The 23463-nt window shown below is 46.1% G+C and overlaps 3 protein-coding genes and 1 pseudogene across 8 annotated transcripts in view; 2 read left to right on the top strand and 2 right to left on the bottom strand.

Annotated features, from left to right (window-relative positions):
• DNHD1 (dynein heavy chain domain 1) overlaps nucleotides 1–1805 on the bottom strand; it is a 76954-nt gene extending 75149 nt beyond the window's left edge. Inside the window, exon 1 of the mRNA XM_030918015.1 lies at nucleotides 1674–1805. The gene's annotated coding sequence lies outside the window, so the exon portion shown is untranslated. The remainder of the gene's footprint in view (nucleotides 1–1673) is intronic.
• On the bottom strand, nucleotides 538–16258 carry TIMM10B (translocase of inner mitochondrial membrane 10B). 2 transcript variants are annotated; one of them, XR_004053608.1, is made up of 4 exons: nucleotides 16150–16242; nucleotides 15852–15947; nucleotides 15420–15664; nucleotides 538–2327 (listed from the first exon to the last, which is right to left on the bottom strand). XR_004053608.1 is itself a non-coding variant. In XM_010383532.2 (3 exons), the coding sequence occupies exons 1-3, from the start codon at nucleotides 16192–16194 to the stop codon at nucleotides 15488–15490; spliced, it is 318 nt and encodes a 105-aa protein (XP_010381834.1). In that variant the 5' UTR covers nucleotides 16195–16258; the 3' UTR covers nucleotides 13089–15487. The 2 variants fall into 2 exon arrangements, 1 of the variants encoding a protein (XP_010381834.1); XM_010383532.2 differs by lacking the exon at nucleotides 538–2327 and having other exon boundaries at nucleotides 13089–15664; nucleotides 16150–16258.
• On the top strand, nucleotides 8449–10113 carry LOC104678300 (annotated as a pseudogene).
• ARFIP2 (ADP ribosylation factor interacting protein 2) lies at nucleotides 16143–21195 on the top strand. 5 transcript variants are annotated; one of them, XM_010383533.2, is made up of 8 exons: nucleotides 16143–16481; nucleotides 17260–17400; nucleotides 17651–17747; nucleotides 18459–18577; nucleotides 18759–18980; nucleotides 19521–19678; nucleotides 19826–20000; nucleotides 20445–21195. In XM_010383533.2, exons 2-8 carry the CDS (start codon nucleotides 17302–17304, stop codon nucleotides 20598–20600), a joined length of 1026 nt encoding a protein of 341 aa, XP_010381835.1. In that variant the 5' UTR covers nucleotides 16143–16481; nucleotides 17260–17301; the 3' UTR covers nucleotides 20601–21195. The 5 variants fall into 5 exon arrangements, with proteins under 5 accessions (XP_010381835.1, XP_010381836.1, XP_010381837.1 ...); XM_010383534.2 differs by having other exon boundaries at nucleotides 16232–16481; nucleotides 17300–17400; XM_030918017.1 differs by having other exon boundaries at nucleotides 16387–16481; nucleotides 17218–17400.
• The last annotated feature ends 2268 nt before the right edge of the window (nucleotides 21196–23463 follow it).

Below are 23463 nucleotides of genomic sequence, written 5' to 3'. Positions count from 1 at the left end.
GACAGGGACCTGCAGGGGACCAGGCCGGGTCTGAACGTGCAGCACGATTGACTCAGGAGACTAGCAATCCAGAGGGTGTCGTAAGCAGGTGTTTATATCCATACACTGCCTAAACTAGTGCCAGGTCTTTGGTATGTCTTTGGTACTTCCCCATCCCCACCCCCAACGTATCCATCTACCCTATCCCACCTCCCCACGAGAAGCCCGAATAAAACAAAATCCTTGATCTCAAGAAGTTCAACATCTATTTGGCACGGGGGGAGGGATTTTTGGGGGGAGAGCTTATGGAGGGGCTTTTTAAAAATTAAGTTGAATGAGGCCGGGCACGGTGGCTCACACCTGTAATCCCAGCACTTCGGGAGCCCGAGGCGGGTGGATCACGAGGTCAGAAGATCGAGACCATCTTGGCTAACACGGTGAAACCCCGTCTCCATCTCCACTAAAAATACAAAAAAATTAGCCGGGCGTGGTGGTGGGCACCTATAGTCCCAGTTACTCCGGGAGGCTGAGGCAGGAGAATGGCGTGAACCCGGAAGGTGAGATCGCGCCACTGCACTCCAGCCTGAGTGACTGAGACTCCGTCTCAAACAAACAAAAAAAGTGAATGATTAAAATAAAAAAAACAAATTCAGCCCCACCTCTCCTCTGAAATCCAGATTACCATATCCAACTGCCTACTTAATGTCTCCACTTGGAGAGCTTATAGGTATCTCAAACTTAAAATGTCCAAAAGCAAGCTCCTAACCACCCTCTCCCCACCGAAGAAATGCTGCTCCTTTCACTGTCTGCCCCACTTCAGTCAATGGCAAATCCATCCTTTCTGGTTTCTTACATCAAAACCCTAGAGTCAGCTTTGAGACCTCTTCCAAACCCCTTCTCTACCCCCCTTTCTCTTTCTCTCTGTCTCTCTCCATCAGTAATCCTTCAGGAAATTCTGTTGGTTGTACCTTCAGAATATATCCAGAATCCAACTATTTCCCACAATCTTAAGTATGACAACCTTGGTCTATGCTGCTGTCATTTCTCACCTGGGTTTTCCACAGCCCTCGAACTGTTCTCCTTGCCTCAAACCCTTCTCATGCTTCTCATCATTGCCCCTATAATCTATTCTTTTTAGAGCAGCCAGTGATCCTTTTCAAATATAGGCTGATCCTATCACTCCTCTGCTCAAAGCTCACTAATGCCCCCTTATCTAATTCCTTCAACTGAAGGCCAAAGTCCTTATCATGGCCTACAAATTGCTGATAACTGCCTGCTACCTCTGTAGCCTTCTCTGTCCATATTCACACTCTACTACAGCTGTGCCTGCATCACACCAGACATACTCCCACCTCACAGACTACATACATGCTGTGCTGTCTGCTTATGTATCAGTTTGGAGATACACAAGTTATGATTGTTATTTTTTTGTAGAGACAGGGTCTCACTATGTTGCCCAGGCTGGTCTCGAGCCCCTGGCCTCTAGCAATCCTCCCACCTCAGCCCCCTAAAGTGCTGGGATTACAGGTGCGAGCTATCATGCTTGGCCGTGATGGTTCATTTTATTTGTCAACTTGACTGAGCTAAGAGATGCTCAGATAGCTGGTAAAGCATTATTTCTGGGTGTGTCTTTGAGGGTATTCCTGGAAGAGATTAGTGTTTGAATAGGTAGACTAAGTAAAGATCATCCTCACCAATGTGGATGGACATTGTACAATCTGTTGCCTAAACAGAATTTAAACAGGCAGCTGGTGGATTTGCTGTTTCAGCTGAGACATTCATCTTCAGTCCGTGGACATCAGTGCTCCTGGTTCTCAGGCCTTCAAACTTGGATTGAATTACACCACCAGATTTCCTGGTTCTCTAGTTTGTAGACAGCAGATTGTGGGACTTCTCAGCCTATCAGTTCTGTTTCTCTGGAGAACCCTCACTAATACACAAGTTTTCTGGAGCTGCATAACAAGTTATAACAAACTAAGCAGCTTAAAAACAACACCTACTTAGTATCTCATAGTTCTGTAGATCAGATGTCCAGCATGACTTGACTGGATTCTCTGCTCAGGGTATCATAAGCCTGAAGTCAAGATGTTGACCGGGCTACTCATCTGGTGGCTCTAGCGGGTGGGGGTTGTGGGGGTATCCACTTCCAAGCTCTTATGGTTGTTGGCAAGATTCGGTTCCTTGCAGTTGTAAGACTGATGTCCCTGTTTTCTTCATGGCCATTAGCCAGGAGCCACTCTCAGGTCCTAGGGGACACCTGTCTTCCTTGACATGTGGTTCCTCCATTTTCAAGCCAACAATAGTGCCTCAAACTCTTCTTATGCTTCACACTTTTCTGATGTCCCCTTCTGCAACCATAAAGAAAACACTCTGCTTTTAAAGGGCTCATGTGGCTCATGTGATTAGATCAGGCCCACCCAGACAATCGCTCTTACAGTCAACTATGCCATATATTATAATCTAATCACGTAAGAAAAATTTGTCATATTCACAATCCCATGGAATATGCAGGATATATTAGGGAGATATATACTAGAGAGCAGGAAATCTCAGAGACAGTGATCCCCAACCTTTTTGGCACCATGGACCAGTGTAGTGGAAGACAATTTTTCCACGGACCAGGGGAGGGGTTAATGGTTTTGAGATGATTCAAATGCATTACATTTATTGTGAGCTTTACTTATTTTATTATTGCATTGTAATATATAATAATTATACAACTCACCATAATGTAGAATCAGTGGGAGCCCTGAGCTTGTTTTCCTGCAACTAGATAATCCCATCTGGGGGTGATGGGAGACAGTGACAGATCATCCGACATTAGATTCTCATAAGGAGCATGCCACCTAGCATGGGCCGTTCACAATAGGGTTCATGCTCCTATGAGAATCTAATGCCACCACTGATCTGACAAGAGGCAGAGCTCAGGTAATAATGTGAGTGATGGAGAGTGGCTGTAAATACAGATGAAGCTTCATTTGCTCACCCACCACTCACCACCTGCTATGTAGCCTGGTTCCAAACAGGCCATGACTGGTACCAGTCTGAGGCCTGGGGGTTGGGGACCCCGATCTAAAACTTCTACCTACCACACAAATGCTGTAATAAAAAGACCCAAAATATCATGGCTTAAACATGATAGTTTATTTTTTTCTCTCACATAACCATCCAAATATAAGTACTCTGAGGCTACCATGGTAGCTTTTAGTTGTTCTGCCTTCTCGAAGGAAGTAGTTCTCATCTTTAAGGTCCAGAGTAATTTACCACCATGTGCCGGGTCCCATCCCAACTAGTAAGATGGAGGGAAAAGGAAAGGAGAAGGCATACCCTTTAAGGGCACAGCCTGGCAACTGCATACATCAATCACATGATCAAACCTAGCTGTAAGGAAAGCTACAAAATCTAATCTTTATTTTCAGTGGTCATATGCCAAAAGAAAATTTAGAGGTTCTTTTCGTAAAGAAAGAGGGAGACAGTGGATACTAGGGAACCACTAGTGGCTTACACAACTAGTTGAACAGTAGAAGAGTGAACACTTCTTCAAGATGCTCTCAAGGCTTACTCTTTCATTTTAATTCTCTGCTCAAATGTCACCTTATTAGTGAGTTCTTTCCTAACTGCCCAACAGAAAATAGCAACTCTCTCCCCAACATTTTTATTCTCTTTACCTGCATTACTTCTCTCCATAGCACTTATTACCATTTCATATAAACACTTATTTATTTCCTATTTCCCCTGACTAGAAATATAAGCTCCATGGTAGCAGAGATTCTGATTGCTGCCTACTCTATCCCCAGCTCCTATACTAGGCACCATGAGTACGTGATCAGAAAATATTCGTGGAAAAAAAATACATGAATGTATAACAATCTTCATTTGTGAGTAAGAAGATAGGCTCTGGAATCAGACTGCCTGGATTGAAATCCTAACTTCATCACTTACTAGTCATGGGATATTTTACCTCAGTTTCACTTTTTGAAAATGAAGATAATAATGTCTACCTTATAGTATTGTTGTGAGGATTAAGTGAATTAATGCACACAAAATGCTTTAGAATAGAGCCTGGTAATAGAGTCTAGAATAGAGCCAGTTGACATTTGATATAATTGTTTAGTATTTGATTGTTATTCATCTTGACATAACCGTGAACAAGACAAAGGATTCAGTGAGGGCATGAATAAAGAGCATGGACAACTCTTTCATGAAAGGGCAAGGAAGAGTACCTGAGTCACAACAGGCCTGAAACAAGAAAAAGGTGGGTGCAGTGGCTCATTCCTGTAATCCCAAAACTTTGGGAGACTGAGGTGGAAGGATCACTTGAGCCCAGGAGGTTAAAGCTGCAGTGAGCCGTGATCATACCACCGCACTCCAGCCTGAAGGACAGAGCAAGACCCTGTCTCAAAAAACAAAAACAACAACAACAAAACAAAATCAAAGCTCTTCAGACAAAGACAGAAAGGATTTCTGTTCAGTAAGCTCTGCTGAACCCTCAACACTGCCTAAAACTCTGTTTCTTTTGTCAGTTCACTCCTCCATTCTGGGCAATGAGTATTTCAAACCTCTTGTACTCTCTCATCTTCCATTTCCTTCTGCTTTATTCTCAGATGATGACTTTATCTTCTATTTGAAAAAAGGAGATGCTGTATTATCAATCAGCATTCTCCAGAGAAGCAGAATCAATAATATGCATTCATATAAAGAGATACATTTTAAGAAATTGGCTAACACATGTGTGGGGGCCAGTAAGTCCAAAATCTGTAGGGTACGCTGGCATGATAGAAACTCACGCAGAAGTTAATGATGCAGTCTTATTTTTTCCTCTTAATTTTTTTAAATTTTTACTTTTTTAGAGACAAAACCTCACTCTGTTGCCCAGGCTGGAGTGCAGATCATAGCTCAGTGAAACCTTGAACTCCTGAACTCAAGCAATCTTTCCATCTTGGCCTACAAAGCATTCGGATTACAGGTGTGAACCACTGCACCTGGCCCGATGCTGGAGTCTTGAGGCAGAATTTCTTCTTCTCTGGGAAACCTCAGTTTTACTCTGAAGGCTTTCAACTGACCCACATTATCAAGAGTAATCTCCTTTATTTAAAGTCAACTAAGTGTAGATGTTAGCCATACCTATAAAAATGCCTTCACAGTAACACCCAAATTAGTGTTTGATTAAATAACTGGGTACTATAGCCTAGCCAAGTTGACACACAAAACTAACCATCACATGCTATTTAAAAGGAATTCTCGGGGCCGGGTGTGGTAGCTCACATCTGTAATCCCAGCACTTTGGGAGGCCGAGGCAGGCGGATCATGAAGTCAGGAGATTGAGACCATCCTGGCTAACACAGTGAAACCCCAGCTCGGCCGGGCGCGGTGGCTCAAGCCTGTAATCCCAGCGCTTTGGGAGGCCGAGACGGGCGGATCACGAGGTCAGAAGATCGAGACCATCCTGGCTAACATGGTGAAACCCCGTCTCTACTAAAAAATACAAAAAACTAGCCGGGGAGGTGGCGGGCGCCTGTAGTCCCAGCTACTCGGGAGGCTGAGGCAGGAGAATGGCGTAAACCCAGGAGGCGGAGCTTGCAGTGAGCTGAGATCCGGCCACTGCACTCCAGCCCGGGCGACAGAGCGAGACTCCGTCTCAAAAAAAAAAAAAAAAAGAAAAAAAAAAAAAAGAAACCCCAGCTCTACTAAAAATACAAAAAATTAGCCGAGCATGGTGGCCGGCGCCTGTAGTTCTAGCTACTCGGGAGGCTGAGGCAGGAGAATGGTGTGAACCTGGGAGGCAGAGCTTGCAGTGAGCAGAGACGGCACCACTGCGCTCCAGCCTGAGCAACAGAGTGAGATTCTGTCTCAAAATAAAATAAAATAAAATAAAATAAAATAATAAAATAAATAAAATAAAATAAAAGGAATTCTCTCAATCTCCAAATGCCAAATTTTAAAAACATTTAGATCTGCTCTTATCCATTCCTCCCTCCTTCCTGTTACCAATTAGAGATGCTCTTTCTCTCTCTAAAGGCAAGTTCTATACATTTGTTCTGGGACTATTCTTTCTTGCTTCCTTTCACTCAACAAACATTTACTAAGTATCAACTGCATCAGGCACTGTTTTCAGTGTTTGGTAATATCAGTGTACAAAACAATGTTCAGTTATATCAGTGTACAAAACAGAAACAGTGACAAAAATTCCTGAGTTACAGAGCTTACATTCCAGTGGGAGAGACAGATAATAAAGAATAAAATGACACTTTGGAAGGCTGAGGCGGGCAGATCACAAGGTCAGGAGATTGAGATCATTCTGGCTAACACGGTGAAACCTCATCTCTGCTAAAAATACAAAAAACTAGCTAGGTGTGGTGATGGGTGCCTGTAGTCCCAGCTACTTGGGAGGCTAAGGCAGGAGAATCGCTTGAACCTGGGAGATGGAGGTTGTAGTGAGTCGAGATCAAGCCACTGTACTCCAGTCTGGGCAACAGAGCAAGACTTCATTTCAAAAAAAAAAAAAACAAAAAAAAACCAAAAAAGAATAAAATGAATAAACTTACATAGCATGTGAGAAGTGATAAGTGCTATGGAAAAAAACAAAGCAAAGGGAATCAGGAATGTCTAAGAGGAGTATGGGTTACCATTTAAATAGGATAATCAGAGTAAGCCTTAATAAAAAGGTGACATCTGAGCAAAGACTTGAAGGAGGACAGATCTTCTCCCTGTCTTTTGTCTGGTTTGTTTTATTTCGAGACAGGGTCTTGCTCTGCCACCCAGGCTGGAGGGCAGTGAGGTGACCACGGCTCACTGTAGCCTCAAATCTCCCGAGGTCAAGCAATCCTCACACCTCAGCCTCCTAAGTAGCTGGGACTACAGGCATGTGCCACCATGCCCAGCATATTTTGGTTTTTGTAATTTTTTTTTTTTTTTTATAGATATGGGGGGGGGGTCTCATTATGTTCCCCAGGCTGGTCTCGAACTCCTGAGCTCAAGCGATCCTCCCGCCTTGGCCTCCCAAAGTGCTGGGATTATAGGTGTGAGTCACCATGACAGGTCTGTCTGGTTAATTTTAATTCATCCTTTCGGTTTCAGCTTCAAAATCACTTCCAGTGAAGCTCTCCTTCATTCCTCAAACAGAAAAAGTTTGCACTACTGTATGTTTCCATTACAAGACACATTTCTTCTTTATAACATTCATCACAGTTGTGATTACTGGTCCTATATTAACCTTCACATAACTACGTTAAGTTCCAAGAGAACATGGATTAAATGTTCTTGTTCAGCTCTGTATCTGCAGGGCTTACACTAAAATTGGTAAAACCAGTCACTCAAATATCTGTGGAATATGTGAATATATAGATGAATGTGGGGGCATACCCAGAAAAGGAAAAACAGAATCTCTATTACATGTAACTAAGCTAATTCCTATCTAATCAAAAGCGGTCCAGACTCAAGACAAAAAGCTATTAGGAAGCACTCTGTTGAGCCTGTGTCTCTGTGCTGGAGCTGGAGGGGCTCCTTTTTTAAAAATTAAATTAAAAAAATGTTAAAGTGTAACAACAACAAAAGCTGTTAGGAGACTGCTGCTGTAATCTGTATAAGAGCTGATAAAATTTTAAGGGGCCGGGCGCAGTGGCTCACACCTGTACTCCCAGCACTTTGGGAAGCCAAGGCAGGTGGATAACCTGAGGTCAGGAGTTTGAGACCAGCCTGACCAACATGGTGAAACCCCATCTCTACTAAAAATACAAAAAGTAGCTGGGTGTGGTGATGGGCACCTGTAATCCCAGCTGCTTGGGAGGCTGAGGCAGGAGACTTGCGAGGCGAGGCAGAGGTTGCAGTGAGCTAAGATTACATCACTGCACACTAGCCTGGGCAGAGCAAGACGCCATCTTAAAAAAAAAAAAAAAAAAAAAAGAAGAGCTGATAAAAAGTTTGGTTAAGGTAATAACAATGAAGATGGAGAGAAGGAAAAGGGTTCAAGAGATATTTAAGCAGAACTATAGGACTTAGAAATTAGGTGGAAACTATGGAAACTAGAATGGCAGAGTGATTTGCTCCAGATGGGGTCTTTTAGATGTTGGCTGATCTGTGACTTTATTAAGGGTAGAAGATACCACCTACTGAGATTTTGGGTGTAAAACATCTTTAAATCATTGACATAACATCAAAGGTTAGATGTGCAGGTTCACTTCTGTCTCTTCTGATAAAAAGCCTTTCTCTTAGTTATATTAATAGTAAATTGAGCTGGGAGAAGATTCAAAGATGTTCATTCAACAAATATTTGTTGAGCACACATTATATGCCAAGCACTGTGATAAGGACACAATGGTGAGCAATACAGTCATGGACTCTGACTTTATGAGGTATACAATGAAACACCATTAAAAGCACTACACACCGGCTGCTTGCTTTGCTCCATGCCTCCCCAACGAAGCCCCTGTCATAGCTGCCGCCAAGCCTGCCACCACCACCTCTGAGCAGATGACTGTGCCACCCAAGTATGCCAATCCTGGCAAATCTGCCAGGAATGTCTTCACCAAGGGCTATGGATATGGCCTAATAAAACTTGATTTGAAAACAAAATCTGAGAATGCACTGGAATTTGTAAGCTTAGGCTCAACCAACACTGAAATTCACCAAAGTGACAGGCAGTCTGGAGACCAAGTACAGATGGACTGAATATGGGCTGATGTTTACGAAGTGAAACAACACTAGGACTGAGATTACTGTGGAAGATCATCTTGCAAGTGGACTGAAGCTGACCCTCGATTCATCCTTGTCACCTAACAGTGGGGGAAAATGCTAACATCAACACCAGGTACAAGCAGAAACACATCAACCTGGGCTGTAACCTGGATTTTGACATCGCTCGGCCTTCAATCTGGGGCGCTCTGGTGCTGGATTACAAGGGTGGCTGGCTGGCTACCAGATAAATTTTGAGGTTGCAAACTCCTGAGTGACCCAGAGCAACTTTGCAGTTGGCTACGAGTCTGATGAACTCCAGCTTCACACTAATGTGAAAATGGGAGAGTTTGGTGGTTCCATTTACCAGAAGGTAAATAACAAGTTGGAGACCACTGTCAATTTCACATGGACAGCAGGAAACAGTAACACTGATACAGTTTGTCTGTGTCCCCACCCAAATCTAATCTTGAATTATGGCTCCCATAATTCCCATGTGTTGTGGGAGGGACCTGGTGGGAGATAACTGAATCATGGGGGCAGTTTCCCCATACTGTTCTCATGGTAGTGAATGTCTCACGAGATCTGATGGTTTTATAAGGGGAAACTCCTCTCACTTGGCTCTCATTTTCTCTCCTGCCTACCACCATGTAAGATGTGACTTTCGCCTTCCACCACAATGGTGAGGCCTCTCCAGCCACGTGCAACTATGAGTCCATTAAACCTTTTTCTTTATAAAATACCCATTCTCAGGTATATCTTTACCAGCAGTGTGAAAACAGACTAATACAAACACTCACTTTGGAATACCCAAGTATCTGATCAACCCTGACACCTCCTTCTTGGCTAAGTGAACAACTCTTGCCTAATAGGTTTAGAATACACTGAGACCCTCAAGCCAGGTATCAAAATGACACTGTCAGCTGTCCTGGATGGCAAGAATAACAATGCCAGTGGTTACACACTAGGTCTGGAACTGAAATTTCGAGCATAAATACTGTACAATTATTTACTTTTACATTATTTTGCAGCAGAGCTACCTTTAGAATTTAGTGTATCTTTTACTGTATGTTTGGGATGCAAGCATTGCTAAATGTTAGACTTTCAGGCTAAGTATGTTAGATTTCCAGGCTAAAGATAATTCAGTTTTAAAATGTTACCCTTTCAGATAGAGAAGAAACCCAATTCAAAAAAACGTCCTTTCAGCTATAGACTTGGGGAGGCAACTTGGTGGCCCCTCCTCAGAAGCCAGTTTTCTTTTTTATCTAGAAATGACTGCACGTGGAAGTTGATAATATGTAGGCATTTTGTAAATTCATATTGAGTAAATGAATGAAATTGTGACTTCCTGAGAATTGAACCTTGGTTTCCTAACCCTAATTAATGATAGGCTTGTTGCTTGATGGTGTGTGCAAACTCACTTGAAAGGGACTCTTTTAGACACATCTTCATGATCTGTTTCCACCCCAGTTAATCATCACCTCTTTTACACCGAAATGTCTGCAGGGTGTGGTAACTGTTTGTTTTGTGCCATTCCGGGGTAAAGAGAGTGGATGTGATGAAGCCAGTAATTCAGGACTTAATTCCTTCTCATGTTGTGGTTTTGTGCCCCTCCACCAGAATATGAAATAGCTTCCAGGAGTTCCAGATATAAGTTTGGAAGAATCACATGGTGACAACACTCAGAATCTAAACTGGACTTCTGCTGTATTCTCACCACTCAATTTATTTTTTAGCAGTTTAATGGGTGTATTTTAGAGTCTTCCATGTTGTGTGAATTTAGATCCTCCCCTTCAAATGCTATAATGAACATCATTCAAAGTAAAATTTGAAAAATATATTGAAAAAAGTGTGATATACCAAAAGCATGAGGAATTATGGGAGCTGGAGTCTGGGGAAGAGTTATTTGAGGAAATAGTAACTAGGATCTCAAGAATGAGAAGTAGATAAAGGCGGAAAGCATTGTAAGCCAGGAAGCAGCACATACAAAGGCCTTGAGATGAAACAGTATATGACAATTTAGAGGAGGTGAAAGAAGGCCAGTGTGGCTAGAGCACAGAAGGAAAGAGTGAAGTGTGATTTGATAAATTCAGCAAATAGTATTGACAGTCCATTGTTTGTTACCGATAAGATAAAGCTGGAAGTAGACAGAGGCTGGATCATGCAGGGCTCTGTAGGTCATATTTAGAATCTCAGTTTTTATCCTAAGAATGGAAAGCTATTACAAAGGTTAAGCATTAGTTTTTATTTTATGGCTTGAGTGAAGAAAAGATTGAAGGGATACAAAAGTGTGTATTGGAAGCACAGCAACTGCAATAATCCTAGTGGGAGATTACGGTGAGGGTGGAGAGAGGTAGTGAGAATCCAGAGATATTTAGAAATGTAAACTCACAAGATTTGGCAATTGAGTGATAGGAAAAAAAGGGAAATGCCTTCTATCTTCCCCAACTGGATGAGTACCAGGCATAGGATAGTTTATTAGGAAACATGTTGAATTTGGGATGTTTTTGAGATACTTAAGTGGAGATGTCAAACAGCTTGGAGGAGATCTGGAAGTTACCAGTAACTGAAGTTCAGAGTGGGGATGAAACTGTCCTAGGAAAATTAGACTGAGAAGAACAGGACCTAGAGAAACTTTTAAATTTAAAGGCTGGGAGGAAGATGAGCCTGCAAAGGATGCTAAGCAGCTGTGGTCAAAGAGGTAGTAGTAAAACCATGACAGTACAATAAGATACCAATGGAAGAGTATCAATGATAAGAAACTAGAAAATTACACCAAATGCTACTGAAAAGTGAGGTAGTGAGGACTGGGAAATAACCACTGGAAGGTGATCACCAAGGTGACCTTGGTAAGAACCATTTCAATAGAATGAGGGTTGTAGAAGTCAAAATGGACTGGGTTGAGGAATGCAAATGGAAAATGACTCGTAAAATGGAGAGGCCCAAACTATCTGTTTTGAGAAGTTTAACTGTAAAGTAGAAAAGATGGAAGCATAACTGGAGGGGAAATGAGATATGAAGTGGTTTATTAACAGGGGTCTTTAGCATGTTTAAACACCGATGAGAAGAATTCAGTAAAGTGGAAGTCAAAGATCCTCCAAGAGGGAAGGACTAAGATTCCGAAAACAGGAATAAGCACTGGCCTTAGGCAGAGGTATGCTTGCCTTGTTTAGACAAGAAAAACAATGATGCATACGTGTGGGTAAGTTGGAGGATGTTGAGAGAATTACCGATACCTTCTATTTTTGTCTATGAGGTAAGAAATAGTTACTTGCATAAAGTGAAGATAATGGTGTGGGGGAGTGATAAGAGATTTAAGAATGTTGGTTTGAAATAGTTATTGCAGGGAAAAGTTAAAATGACTAGAAAAATCTAGGACTATGGGGCTGAGACTACATTTGAAGCTGAAAACCATGGATTCATAGTGATATCAATCTGCTCCACAGTTGTTTCCTTGGGTGGCATTTAGCTGTCCAAATGCAGGTACAGGTAAGTTTCACTTTATTTAAGGGTTCAAAAAGAGATGAAAGGCAAGGAAATTCAGCCTATTGCACGAAAACCACTAGTTTAAACTATACAGGAATCTAAAGAAGGAAGGTACTAATGGAAAGTAGAAGCATTGGTTGCAGTGAAATCAGAGAATGATGGAATAGTTCAACAAACCAAGTGGAAGGAATATGGTCAATAAATAAGGTGCAAGTATTTTGAAGATAGAGCAGTTTGTGGTGGTGATAATGGCCAAGACATGACAAACAGAGTGAGTGGCCAAGACAGAGTGGAAATCATCAAAGATTGGGCCAAATAACTAAGAGACAAAACACCAAATAAAGTGTCTATGTAAATGTTAAAATATCAAGGAGTGGATAGGAAGACCAAGGGCTAGCTATTCAGAGTAAAGTAGCAGGAGAGTAGTACTAAATGAGAGTGGTAGACAAGTAATGAAAGGGTTGTATGGATGAACAGCCTCAAAAGAATGAGACTTCGCAAAGGAGTGGGCAGTTCTGAAGTCACAATGGCAGGAACACCAGAGTATCTCCAATGTTTATGTTTATGATAATATGATAAAGCTTGTTAACATCTATTCTTTAGTGCTGTGCTTGGAATATCACATTGCTCCCATTATGCCAATGGCTATCACTTTATGGCAAGACCTGAGGACCAGGTTATGGAAGGCAGAGTGGTAGGAATAAAGTTTTTCTCCTGAACATTGAACATTTTTAGAAACAGGAAAGAACCAGGACAAGAGATTGAGATTTTAAGAAAGGGATTAAGAGATAGGTCAGACTGATGGACACTTGTTTTTTCATGCCTAGAGGCAGGTTAAGTACAGACAGAAGCTCTCAAAGTTCAAAGAGCAAAGGCTTTAGAGTCAGACAGATATATGCTCCTAGCTCTTTTTTAGCAATTACTATTATGTGACATGGAAGGACGGGAGCAGATAATTCACAATGGAAGTTGATTCCAAGGATACACACACATGTTGATGTGGAAGGGTCCTCTCACCAGCAGCACACTATCACAGGTCCCATCCTCCTGTCTTCTGGAAGTTAAGAAGTTCAAACCTGTTTTACTTGCATTTATATTTCCCAAGGACAGAATGCCACTCAGTGGGTAAGGTCCTGGTCAGCAACTTTTACCTTCCTAACATCTCTGTTCAAGAGATGGCAGCTAAAGGGAGCAAAAAACATGATTGGAACCACTTTTCTCAATAAGACACTTTGTATAGGCCGGCCGCAGTGGCTCATGCCTGTAATCCCAGCACTTTGGGAGGCTGAGGTGGGCGGATCATAAGGTCAGGAGTTCAAGACCAGCCTGACCAATATAGTGAAACCCCGTCTCTACTAAAAATACAAAAAAATTAGTGGTGGCGCATGCCTGTAATCCCAGCTACTTGGGAGGCTGAGGCAGGAGAACTGCTTGAACCCGGTTGGCAGAGGTCGCAGTGAGCCTAGATCGCGCCAATGCACTCCAGCCTAGGCAGCAGAGCGAGACTGTCTCAAAAAAGAAAAAAAGAAAAAGAAAAAGAAACTGTGTATAAAAGGGCCTTCTGGCACATTCTGGATTCTTGCTTCCTGATCTGTTAAGTGAGGCTAATACCTCTTACTTATAGTTGTGGTAAAGATTAAGATAAAGCATGATATCTACGAAAATCAGAACCTACACAAAGTGGGTGCTCAATAAATACTATCTTAAGAGGCAGCCTGGTGTGTTAAAATGAACATGGACTTTAAAGTCAGATCTGTACTTTAATACCCTACTTGAGAATTTCAATTTTCTGCTCTGTAGATAGGATAGAACATCTGCTTTGTGGGTAGTTTTAAGAAATTTTAAAATTATTACTGTGGAAACCAATGTCTAAGAGCTTCAATTCCTCTAAATCACGAAACAGGGTCACCTGATGAGGGTGGGGTATGGGATTAAAGACAGCCGTGAAGGTGTAAAATAACTGCCATGGTAATTAGAGAAGGAAATGGACCAGGAACCCATAAAGGTGCGTGTTGGTGTGAGGACTAGGCCGAGGTTGGAGGCCTTGAGTATTTAGTGGCATTCATTACACAACTGTTTTTCTCTAGCAGGAATAGAAAAGACAGAATAAGTGGAATGATACAAAAAGGTGGCCAAGGGTGGCAAGAAAATGGGGTGATGGAATGATATGCTATTCAGGCTGCTGAATACAGAAGTAAATTACACAAAGTTGGGGGGCAGGGGAGGCAATAATGAGAAAAGAATGAAGAGGCTGGAATTAGAAATCACAGAATTACTCAATGAGACCAATGTGGGGCGGATGATGGAAAGCTGGAATTAGGAGATTCTAGACAAGCAGTGAAACATTAAGGTAGCATTAAGGAAGTCCCGAAGATTTCGTTTTATCCTTTTTATCATAACCATTGCCATCTACTTCTCCCTTCGTTTCTCTTCCTCAGATTTGGCTGTATTGCAGAATATGGTCCCCAACTTTCTCCCTTCCTGATTGCCCGTGAAGACAAGCACACAGACCTTTGTTCCAAGGTTTTACTGCTCATCCTGAGAAGACTGTACATACTAAGAAAGTAACAAACTGGGGAAATGGCTGAAGTTCCAAGACTCCAGACTTCTTACAGGTTTCATCTCTCTTCTGTGGCCACTAATTTCTCAAGGAGGCAGTGCCCAAAAGCCCTGTGGTTTTTTGATCCGTTGTACTTCAACAGCTTCTCCTTTCCCTAGATCCAGCAGAATTCTAGACATATAAGACATAGTTCACAAAACAACAGTTATGAACCAACAAATACTTGGTTCATGGTTATAAGCCATTGAAGTCAGTCAGACTTAAGGACAACTAGACAGAGCTCCCATTTTCTGTCACCTGGGCAGGAACCAATCTCCTGTTGTATCAAATGGCCTTCTGGTACATTCTGGAATCTTGCTTCCTCATCTGTTTAGTGAGGCTAATACCGCTTACTCGTAGTTTTGTTGTAAAGATAAACTAAGATAAAGCCTGACATATTACTCATTTTAAAATTGTACACACAGACCCTGCTTTAACCAGATGCCTGCAAATACTCAGGTTTTCCTTCTACATATAGAAGACAATTTATCAGCTGCCAGGGCTGAAGCCAGCAGATATGGCTAAACGACAGAACAAAGGATTATGCCAATAAAGCATGCAAAGCTTCCTTGCCCAGAATATAAATCAAACAGAGTAAAAAGCGACTATATTGGCTCCAGGAAAAGGAGCAAGGACACCCAGCTTTCAGGCAACCTCGAATTCTCTCCGTTTAGGATTCACCAACCCTAAGGTCCACTGGGTCCTTCAATCTGGGGGTCCATCCAGGGCCTTCCCTCCTGGGATTGGTGATCGCTAGCTGCCTGATGGAGAGACCCCAGGCTGCTCAGCAGCAACGCCTGGCACAGCCGAGGCAGCCTCGTAGTCTGCGATGCGGCGCTGTACCAGGGCAGGCATGAGCTGCACGTAAGCGGCCATGAGGCGGTGGTTGGAATGGATCAGCTTCCCAGCACAGCTGTGCAGACAGGCCTCCTAGAAGGAAGATAGGGTTTAAGCAGAGGATAAAGGTGTCCTGTCGGGCCCGCCTCCTTCCTTCCCCATGCACAGCCTAGGGGTGAGGGTCTGGGAAGGCCAGGACCAGAGGTAGGGGAAGTGGGGTGAGGAGGGAAGCAGTCTACCGCTAAACTGTTTGCAGCGTAACCTCCTTACAGTCCCCCACCTCCTCAGCGTCCAGAGCTCGGTGGTGCAAGCTGGGCACACAACGCTGGAAGCAGAGTTCTGTCATCCGATTGTAGACCAACAGGAAGTCACGCAGCTGGGAGAAAACGGGGACCACGAACTCAGCGATATGTGCCCCACACTTCTACTCAAGGTCGCGCCGCCCAAAGTTTCCCAGGACCGCGCAACCATAACCCGAAGTTTCCAGCCCTCAGATCCTTGGCTCTATGGGGTTTAGGCGATGTGTGCAGGAATGCGAGCTGAACGTCTGGCCCCGAAATGACTTAGTCCTCACTCACGTTTCTCAGTTGCTGTTGCTGCTGCTGCTGCTGCTGCTGCTCCATCACGCCACGGGCGCATGCCCTACGCCACTTCCGTTTCAGCTTCTCGGTGCCGCCCCGGAAGTAACCTCTCGCTGCTCTCGAGAACCAAGGTAGAGTATCGCCCTGCCCCGGCTGCGACGTCACCTCCGCCCTTATAATCTGCGACGTGGCCGGCTTCTTCTGCCCGGAGAGGACGTCACTTCCGCCGAGTCCCTGACCTGCTGCTAGGATCGCGACGGGAACTGGAGCCCGAGGTCCCCGCGCGGCCCGGGCCTGGCGCCCTGAGGGGAAGAGCGTCCCGGCCCGAGGTGAGAGGGACATGCTTGGGCGACGGGAAGTTGAACGCACAAACCTGTCCAGAGGGCAAGATGCCCCGAGCCCTGGGGAAGGATGAGGACACACCTGATGTCCAGGTGTATGGGGGTGGGGGCGGGGACTCACATACCTGGGAGACATAACTGACTGTGGAAGGGATCACCGATATCCTGGGAAAGACATGCTTTTGCCAGAGACTGGGAACATACACCAACTGATCTAACTAAGGTCTGGTGGGGAGGGCCCGAGGAAGAGGAGGTGTATGAGACGGAGGAGGGGAGACCCCCTGAAGGAAGGGGGAAGAAACACTAAAGGAGTGAGAAAGGCCAAGCAATGGAGAACAAACCTGAATGGGGGGTGAAGACCTGAGCCCTGGAAAGGGTTCATCTCCTGCTCAGCATAAACACGCCTGCATGGAGATAAGTTCTAAGAGAGCATACTTTCCCTCTTCACTGTTGTGTTTTCATTGTCACAAATAGTGCCCGACACATAGTAGGCACTCACTAAACGTCTGCTGAATGACTGAATGAGTGTAGAATAATCACCAGAGTCCTGGTGAGGTTGGGGGCTTGTGAGAAGACACCGTGCTTTGGTGTGCCTGTGTACAAATGTGCATTTTGGAGGGGAGAAATACATATACCTGAAGAAAGGAATGATGACCAAACGCTGGGACACTCAAACCCTGGGACAGCCTTTAAAGAAATGACAGAGGAGGCCTTCTTCTTTTAGAGTGCTGGCCAGTGCCCAGAACTTCTGTGTTGGGCTTTGCAGGGTGCTGGGGTGGAGAGTTTTACTCCAATACCTTTCCTAGCCATGACGGACGGGATCCTAGGGAAGGCAGCCACAATGGAGATCCCTATCCACGGGAACGGCGAAGCCAGGCAGCTTCCTGAAGATGATGGGCTGGAGCAGGTGCTTCTGTTTGATTCTTCTAATTGTTTCAATTTAGGAATCCAATTTATAAATCCTGGGTTCTCACCCTCCATTCCAGTAGCCTTCCCCTGGCTTATCTGACTCCCTTAATTTTACATATCATTTTGATTCTGTGCAGACTTCCCTTGTGTAGTGTCTTTATGATGCTTGAATCCAAACTTGTTCCCACCTCCAAAATGCTTCTGCAGTCCCTATGTTCCTGAAGCAACCCCTCTTCTCTGGCCTATAGGACCTCCAGCAAGTGATGGTGTCAGGACCCAACCTCAATGAAACCAGCATTGTGTCTGGTGGCTATGGGGGCTCTGGTGATGGACTCATCCCCACAGGTATGAATGTTCAGAAACAGGAAGCTTGGGTGGAGGAGGGGACAGGAATGGTTTGGGGAAGCATAGGATCTGTCTAGGAAAGCTTGAATTATGTCTGGAGATCTTAGGAACTTCTGCTTGTAGGAACCCCATGGACTCTCCTCAGCCCAAAAGCAACTCCCAGCATTGTCCATCCATTTCCCTTTTGCCACTTGGCCCCTGAAATGGCTCATTCATCCTTTCCCTGCCACCACCTGTGTCAAGTTAAGACCTACTTCACAGGAATGCCCCTGCTCTACAGCTTGAGGCCGAGTTGGAACTTTGTGAGGCTTCTCAGAATTTTTAGATTCTAAAGTTTAGAGGAACAAACAGCCCTGAATCTCACACTAAGATTCCACATGGGAATGCAACCAGGTTTCTTGTTATCATGACCCACCATCCTTGACTCCTGCTGCCCCCAAACTCAGTGTATTTTCTTCTGTTTCCTCTGCCCCTATACACCAACAACTCCCTGCAAACCCCTCCTCTGGCCTCCAAGGAGGCCATATGTATATCAGGATTTGGTTATCACTGTGCAAGGTCCGAGTTCCTCCTAGTAAACAGGAGAATCCAGTTGTCTCTAGCATCTCCTTCAGGGAAGTCAATTTCATGTGCTGGGAGAGAAGCATGGGTGGGGCCACAGAGGTGTCTGGTGTATCAGAGAGGCTGGTGTCAGAGAACTTGATCCTTTAGGGTCTGGCCGCCATCCATCTCACAGCACCACTCCTGCTGGCCCTGGAGATGAGGTGGCTCGGGGCATTGCTGGAGAAAAGTTTGACATCGTCAAGAAATGGGGCATCAACACCTATAAGGTAGGATTTGAGCACCTCTCACTTCCTCAGAACTCGTTAATGGGTACCTTTTTCCCCTTTCCTCATGATCGTAATATCCCATCTGTGGCTGAGAGTAGGAGCCTGGGCGGTGCTGGGGTAGATACCTGTTGTGTGGGGAGGCTATTAGGATCTCTGATCTATTCCCCCATTTCCCAATCAGTGCACAAAGCAACTGTTATCAGAACGATTTGGTCGAGGCTCACGGACTGTGGACCTGGAGCTAGAGCTGCAGATTGAGTTGCTGCGTGAGACGAAGCGCAAGTATGAGAGTGTCCTGCAGCTGGGCCGGGCACTGACAGCCCACCTCTACAGCCTGCTGCAGACCCAGCATGCACTGGGTGATGCCTTTGCTGACCTCAGCCAGAAGTCCCCAGAGCTTCAGGTGCCTCACCCAGACCAAAGAGGGTGGGGGAACTGGGCATGGGCCCTCCCAGGCAGTCATTCCTCATCCTCCCTCCCTCCTGCAGCCCACAGGGAGAACCCCTTCAGGGTGGGCCCAGCCCTACCCCCAGCAGCACTCACCTGTGGAGGCAGCCTAAGGGTTTGTACAGAGGTCCAGAAGTTGGAGGGGGTGGGGGAGGGGGCACACTAGGTGCTTCACAAATAACCCCTCTCTGCATTGGGGAGAATGCCTTCAGTGCTCAGCCTAATCAGAGCCCCTGTCCTGCTTGCCACACTAGCTCTTAGACTGTTCCAGTCTTGTGAACTTATCCAAGAATGCCCACCACCCACATTCCTACCCCAGGTATCCCCAGGGTGACCCCACAGACTTTCTAGCTAAAAGAGCCTTGCTGGAGGCAGTCCTTGGTTCTTCCAGTTTTGCTGGCTGTTTCCTGCCCGGGGAGGAGGGGAATGAAGGGCTCTACAGCTCCAGTCAGGTAGGTAGTATTATTCAAGGTCTGTTCCTCCCTTCTGCCCTCAGGAGGAGTTTGGCTACAATGCAGAAACACAGAAACTGCTATGCAAGAATGGGGAAACGCTGCTAGGAGCTGTGAACTTCTTTGTCTCTAGCATCAACACACTGGTCACCAAGACCATGGAAGACACGCTCATGACTGTGAAACAGTATGAGGCTGCCAGGTGTGGGCACTGGCAGGGCTTAGGGTTTGGGGAGTTGGCTGGCATGGGTGGAAATTTGGGCATTGGGGCATAAGAATTCAGCAAGGAAAGGAGAGTATGTCTTGAGGATAAAGGGGTGGAGACCAGCCTTTATCACCCCCTTCCCAGGCTGGAATATGATGCCTACCGAACAGACTTAGAGGAGCTGAGCCTAGGCCCCCGGGATGCAGGGACACGTGGTCGACTCGAGAGTGCCCAGGCCACTTTCCAGGCCCATCGGGACAAGTATGAGAAGCTGCGGGGAGATGTGGCCATCAAGCTCAAGTTCCTGGAAGAAAACAAGGTGCCTACCCCACCCCCTTGACCCTAGCCCACCTTTCCATCTGTGACACTAACCTTCCCCTCAGACCCTCCCCATTATTGAATGAGGAAATGCAGCCTAGCTAGGGAGTAGAATGTTACCCCCTCAACCCCTGGGCCTTTCCAGATCACCCTCCCTCCAATTCCTGGCCCTTTCCCGTTGGAGGATTTGGCTACTGGTCCCAGGAACATAACGGAAAAATCACCTCCTGAGCTGGGGTACCAAAACCCTAGGCTCAACAAATCCAGTGAGGTCTCTTCCATCAGACTGACCCTTCTCTGACTCCCTGGGTAGAGTTCAGCCCCTACCCCAAAAGCACCATCAGAGCAGAGTCGTTGTGCCCCTGGTCTGTGCCTGGGCTCAGGCTCATAGACCCTCAAAAAGGGCGCCTGAGTCCAGCCTTAGCTGACCCTGCTGGACCCCCAGATCAAGGTGATGCACAAGCAGCTGCTGCTCTTCCACAATGCCGTGTCCGCCTACTTTGCTGGGAACCAGAAACAGCTGGAGCAGACCCTGCAGCAGTTCAACATCAAGCTGCGGCCTCCAGGAGCTGAGAAACCCTCCTGGCTAGAGGAGCAGTGAGCTGCTCCCAGCCCACCTCGGCTATCAAGAAGGACATTGGGAAGGGCAGCCCCAGGGTGTGGGAGATTGGACATGGGACATCCCTTGTCACTTGCCCTCTGGCTTGGGCTCCTTTTTCTGGCTGGGGCCTGACACCAGTTTTGCCCACATTGCTATGGTGGGAAGAGGGCCTGGAGGCCCAGAAGCTGTTGCCCTGTCTATCTTCTTGGCCACAGGGCTTCATTCCCAGATCTTTTCCTTCCACTCCACAGCCAACGGCTATGACAAAACCACTCCCTGGCCAATGGCATCACTCTTAAGGCTGGGGTGTGCCCCCTGACCAATGACAGAGCCTCAAAATGCCCTGTCAGCCAATGGCAGCTCTTCTCAGACTCCCCTGGGCCAATGATGTTGCGTCTAATACCCTTTGTCTCTCCTCTATGCGTGCCCATTGCAGAGAAGGGGACTGGGACCAAAGGGGTGGGGATAATGGGGAGCCCCATTGCTGGCCTTGCATCTGAATAGGCCTACCCTCACCCACCCACCCAGTTTAATTGTGCTTAGAGCCCAAGAAGATTGGGATCTAGCACTAGGAATAAACCTTTCATAAAAGCAGGCCCAGCGAGGTCAATTTGTGGGGGACTCTAGGAGGGTGGCCTGGGTGGAAACATGCTGAGTCTAATCATACACCAGAACCCTATCAAGTCAAGAGCTGGGGCCAGGCAGCTGAAGTGACAGGTTTCACAGATGGTTTGAAGGCCCAGTCTTCTCTCCCACCCCCAGTTGGAGCCAAAGTTTTATTTGTCCTTTAGCCAGCACCAAGATAGCTATGGATCTTAAGAGCACCAGATCCAGAGGGGGTTGGGTTTGCTGACCATAATGCATTGATTCATACAGCAAATATTTACTGAGTGCTTTCATTTGCCAGGCACTGCGTTAGACCCTGGGGAAACATCAGTAAATAAAACACGGTCCCTGCCCAAGCGCCTAGGGCCTATTGGGGGAAAGAGACAGATAACCAGGCAACTACAAAACAGTGATAAGCATTAGGATACAGAAGTACAGGGTGCTATGGGAGCACCAAGGAGGGGCATCTGGCATGGACTGGGGTGGAAATGAGGATGTCAGTTTGGAAGCTAAGACCGGGCTGGGCGCGGTGGCTCACGCCTGTAATCCCAGCACTTTGGGAGGCCAAGACGGGCGGATCACGAGGTCAGGAGATCGAGACCATCCTGGCTAACAAGGTGAAACCCCGTCTCTACTAAAAATACAAAAATTACCTGGGCATGGTGGCGGGCACCTGTAGTTCCAGCTACTTGGGAAGCTGAGGCAGGAGAATGGTGTGACCCCAGGATGTGGAGCTTGCAGTGAGCTGAGATTGTGCCATTGCACTCCAGCCTGGGCAACAGAGCAGGACTCTGTCTCAAAAAAAAAAAAAAAAAAAAAAAAAGAAAAAAAAAAAAGCTGAGACCTGAAGGGTGAGTAGATGACAAACAGGCAGGGTAAAGGGAAGAGCATCCCAGGCAGACAGGCCAGCATATAATGAAGGCTCTGAATAGGAACTAGGAGGAACTGCTTGGAATGAAAAATGAAGAGGGAATGGCTAGGTGAAGACTGCAGGCTGGTTAAAGACTTTTGCCCGGTTCCCAAAGCTCCTGCTGCAATCAGGTGTTTTAGCTTAAATCTGAACCTTGTGGAGAGGTCACAAGAAAGCTCCCTAACAGCACTTCGGTTTTGTCAGGGCTCAGGTGTCATCACCTGAATACCCTTTGGCCAAGGAAACTAGAATTTTTCAGGATTCTCCCCAACTTTGGAAGGTTGGAGGAAGGGGACGACCCACTCAGCAGATTCCCATAGTGCAGGGATCCTCACAGGCCTGAGTTTGCCCTTTGTCATGGATATTGCAGCTCCCAGGCAGTCTTCTGGGCTTTGGTCAGCCTGCAGTCATCTGACAAGAGCTTGATTTTTGGGGCAAAGAAGGTGGTCCTCATATGAGCTGCCACTTAACGGGCCACTGGGGATTTTTCAACATGTAAGGTACTGAGTCTCCAAATGCTGGTTGTAGGGCCTAAAAACAGGGCTCAACTCCAGGTTCTGCCCACTTTCTAGCTGAGTGATGAGGGCTAATGTCTGGGGAGCCAGATCCCTATATTTTCCACTGTAAAATAAGGCCAATAAAAGACGCTACCTACTGACTATTGAATAATATATGTAAAGTGGCTAGTTCTGTGTCTGGCACATAATAACCCTGTAAACCGTTGTAATTAGTTTCCACTTGGGGCTGCTTTTTGCACAAGGTGATGATTCTGAGAATTGCCCAGTGTCTTTGGTGTGAGGAAGGGAGTCGCTGGATGGTCTGAACCAGAATTTCCTCAGGAGGTGGCTCCTGAAGCACCCAAAGCCTAATCAAATCCCCCACCTTTCTACCCCTTAACTCCTCCCAGAGTTCTGGGTACTGCCCTTCTGCCGCCCAGAGATCGTGCTAAGGTACAGACGGTTTCTACATATTCCTGGTCAGGCGATAGACTAGCATATTCCATAGGAGCACTCCAAGGAAGACGGAAAGGACGCCTCCAGGAGGCAGGAGGCCCGGACAGGCACCCAGAGTCCGAAATCCCTGCTGCCCCAGCTGCCTTTTCTTGACTGAGTCTCATCTCAGTCCCTGAGACCGACTACACCGCCCTTCCTGGAGCCGGAGGCAGCTGGCGGAGATCCGGGATCCGAGATCCGGGATCCGTCTCGCCGGCTCCCCAGCAGCACCAAGAAGGCAGAGTCCCCAGGAGATTGGGACGTTGGGGAGGGGCGTGCCGGTGCGGTAGGTGGGCGGGGCCTCCGCGGCGGTGGGCGGGGTGTGGGTGGGTCTTCCCTGCTGGAGTCGCCCCCT

The sequence above is a fragment of the Rhinopithecus roxellana genome, chromosome 15, assembly GCF_007565055.1.
Source record: "Rhinopithecus roxellana isolate Shanxi Qingling chromosome 15, ASM756505v1, whole genome shotgun sequence".
NCBI lineage: Eukaryota > Metazoa > Chordata > Mammalia > Primates > Cercopithecidae > Rhinopithecus > Rhinopithecus roxellana.
This window is presented reverse-complemented; position numbering and strand designations above follow the sequence as displayed.

What these genes read in the sequence shown, in the direction of transcription:
- TIMM10B (XM_010383532.2), bottom strand. Translation starts at nt 16,194, where the DNA reads ATGGAGCAGCAGCAGCAGCAGCAGCAGCAACAGCAACTGAGAAAC. An exon ending in AGCAACAGCAACTGAGAAAC is followed by an intron (nt 15,948 to 16,149) that starts GTGAGTGAGGAC and finishes GTTTTCTCCCAG; the next exon opens with CTGCGTGACTTCCTGTTGGT. An exon ending in GAGCTCTGGACGCTGAGGAG is followed by an intron (nt 15,665 to 15,851) that starts GTGGGGGACTGT and finishes TCTTCCTTCTAG; the next exon opens with GAGGCCTGTCTGCACAGCTG.
- ARFIP2 (XM_010383533.2), top strand. Translation starts at nt 17,302, where the DNA reads ATGACGGACGGGATCCTAGGGAAGGCAGCCACAATGGAGATCCCTATC. An exon ending in TGATGGACTCATCCCCACAG is followed by an intron (nt 17,748 to 18,458) that starts GTATGAATGTTC and finishes TTGATCCTTTAG; the next exon opens with GGTCTGGCCGCCATCCATCT. An exon ending in AAACAGTATGAGGCTGCCAG is followed by an intron (nt 19,679 to 19,825) that starts GTGTGGGCACTG and finishes CCCCCTTCCCAG; the next exon opens with GCTGGAATATGATGCCTACC.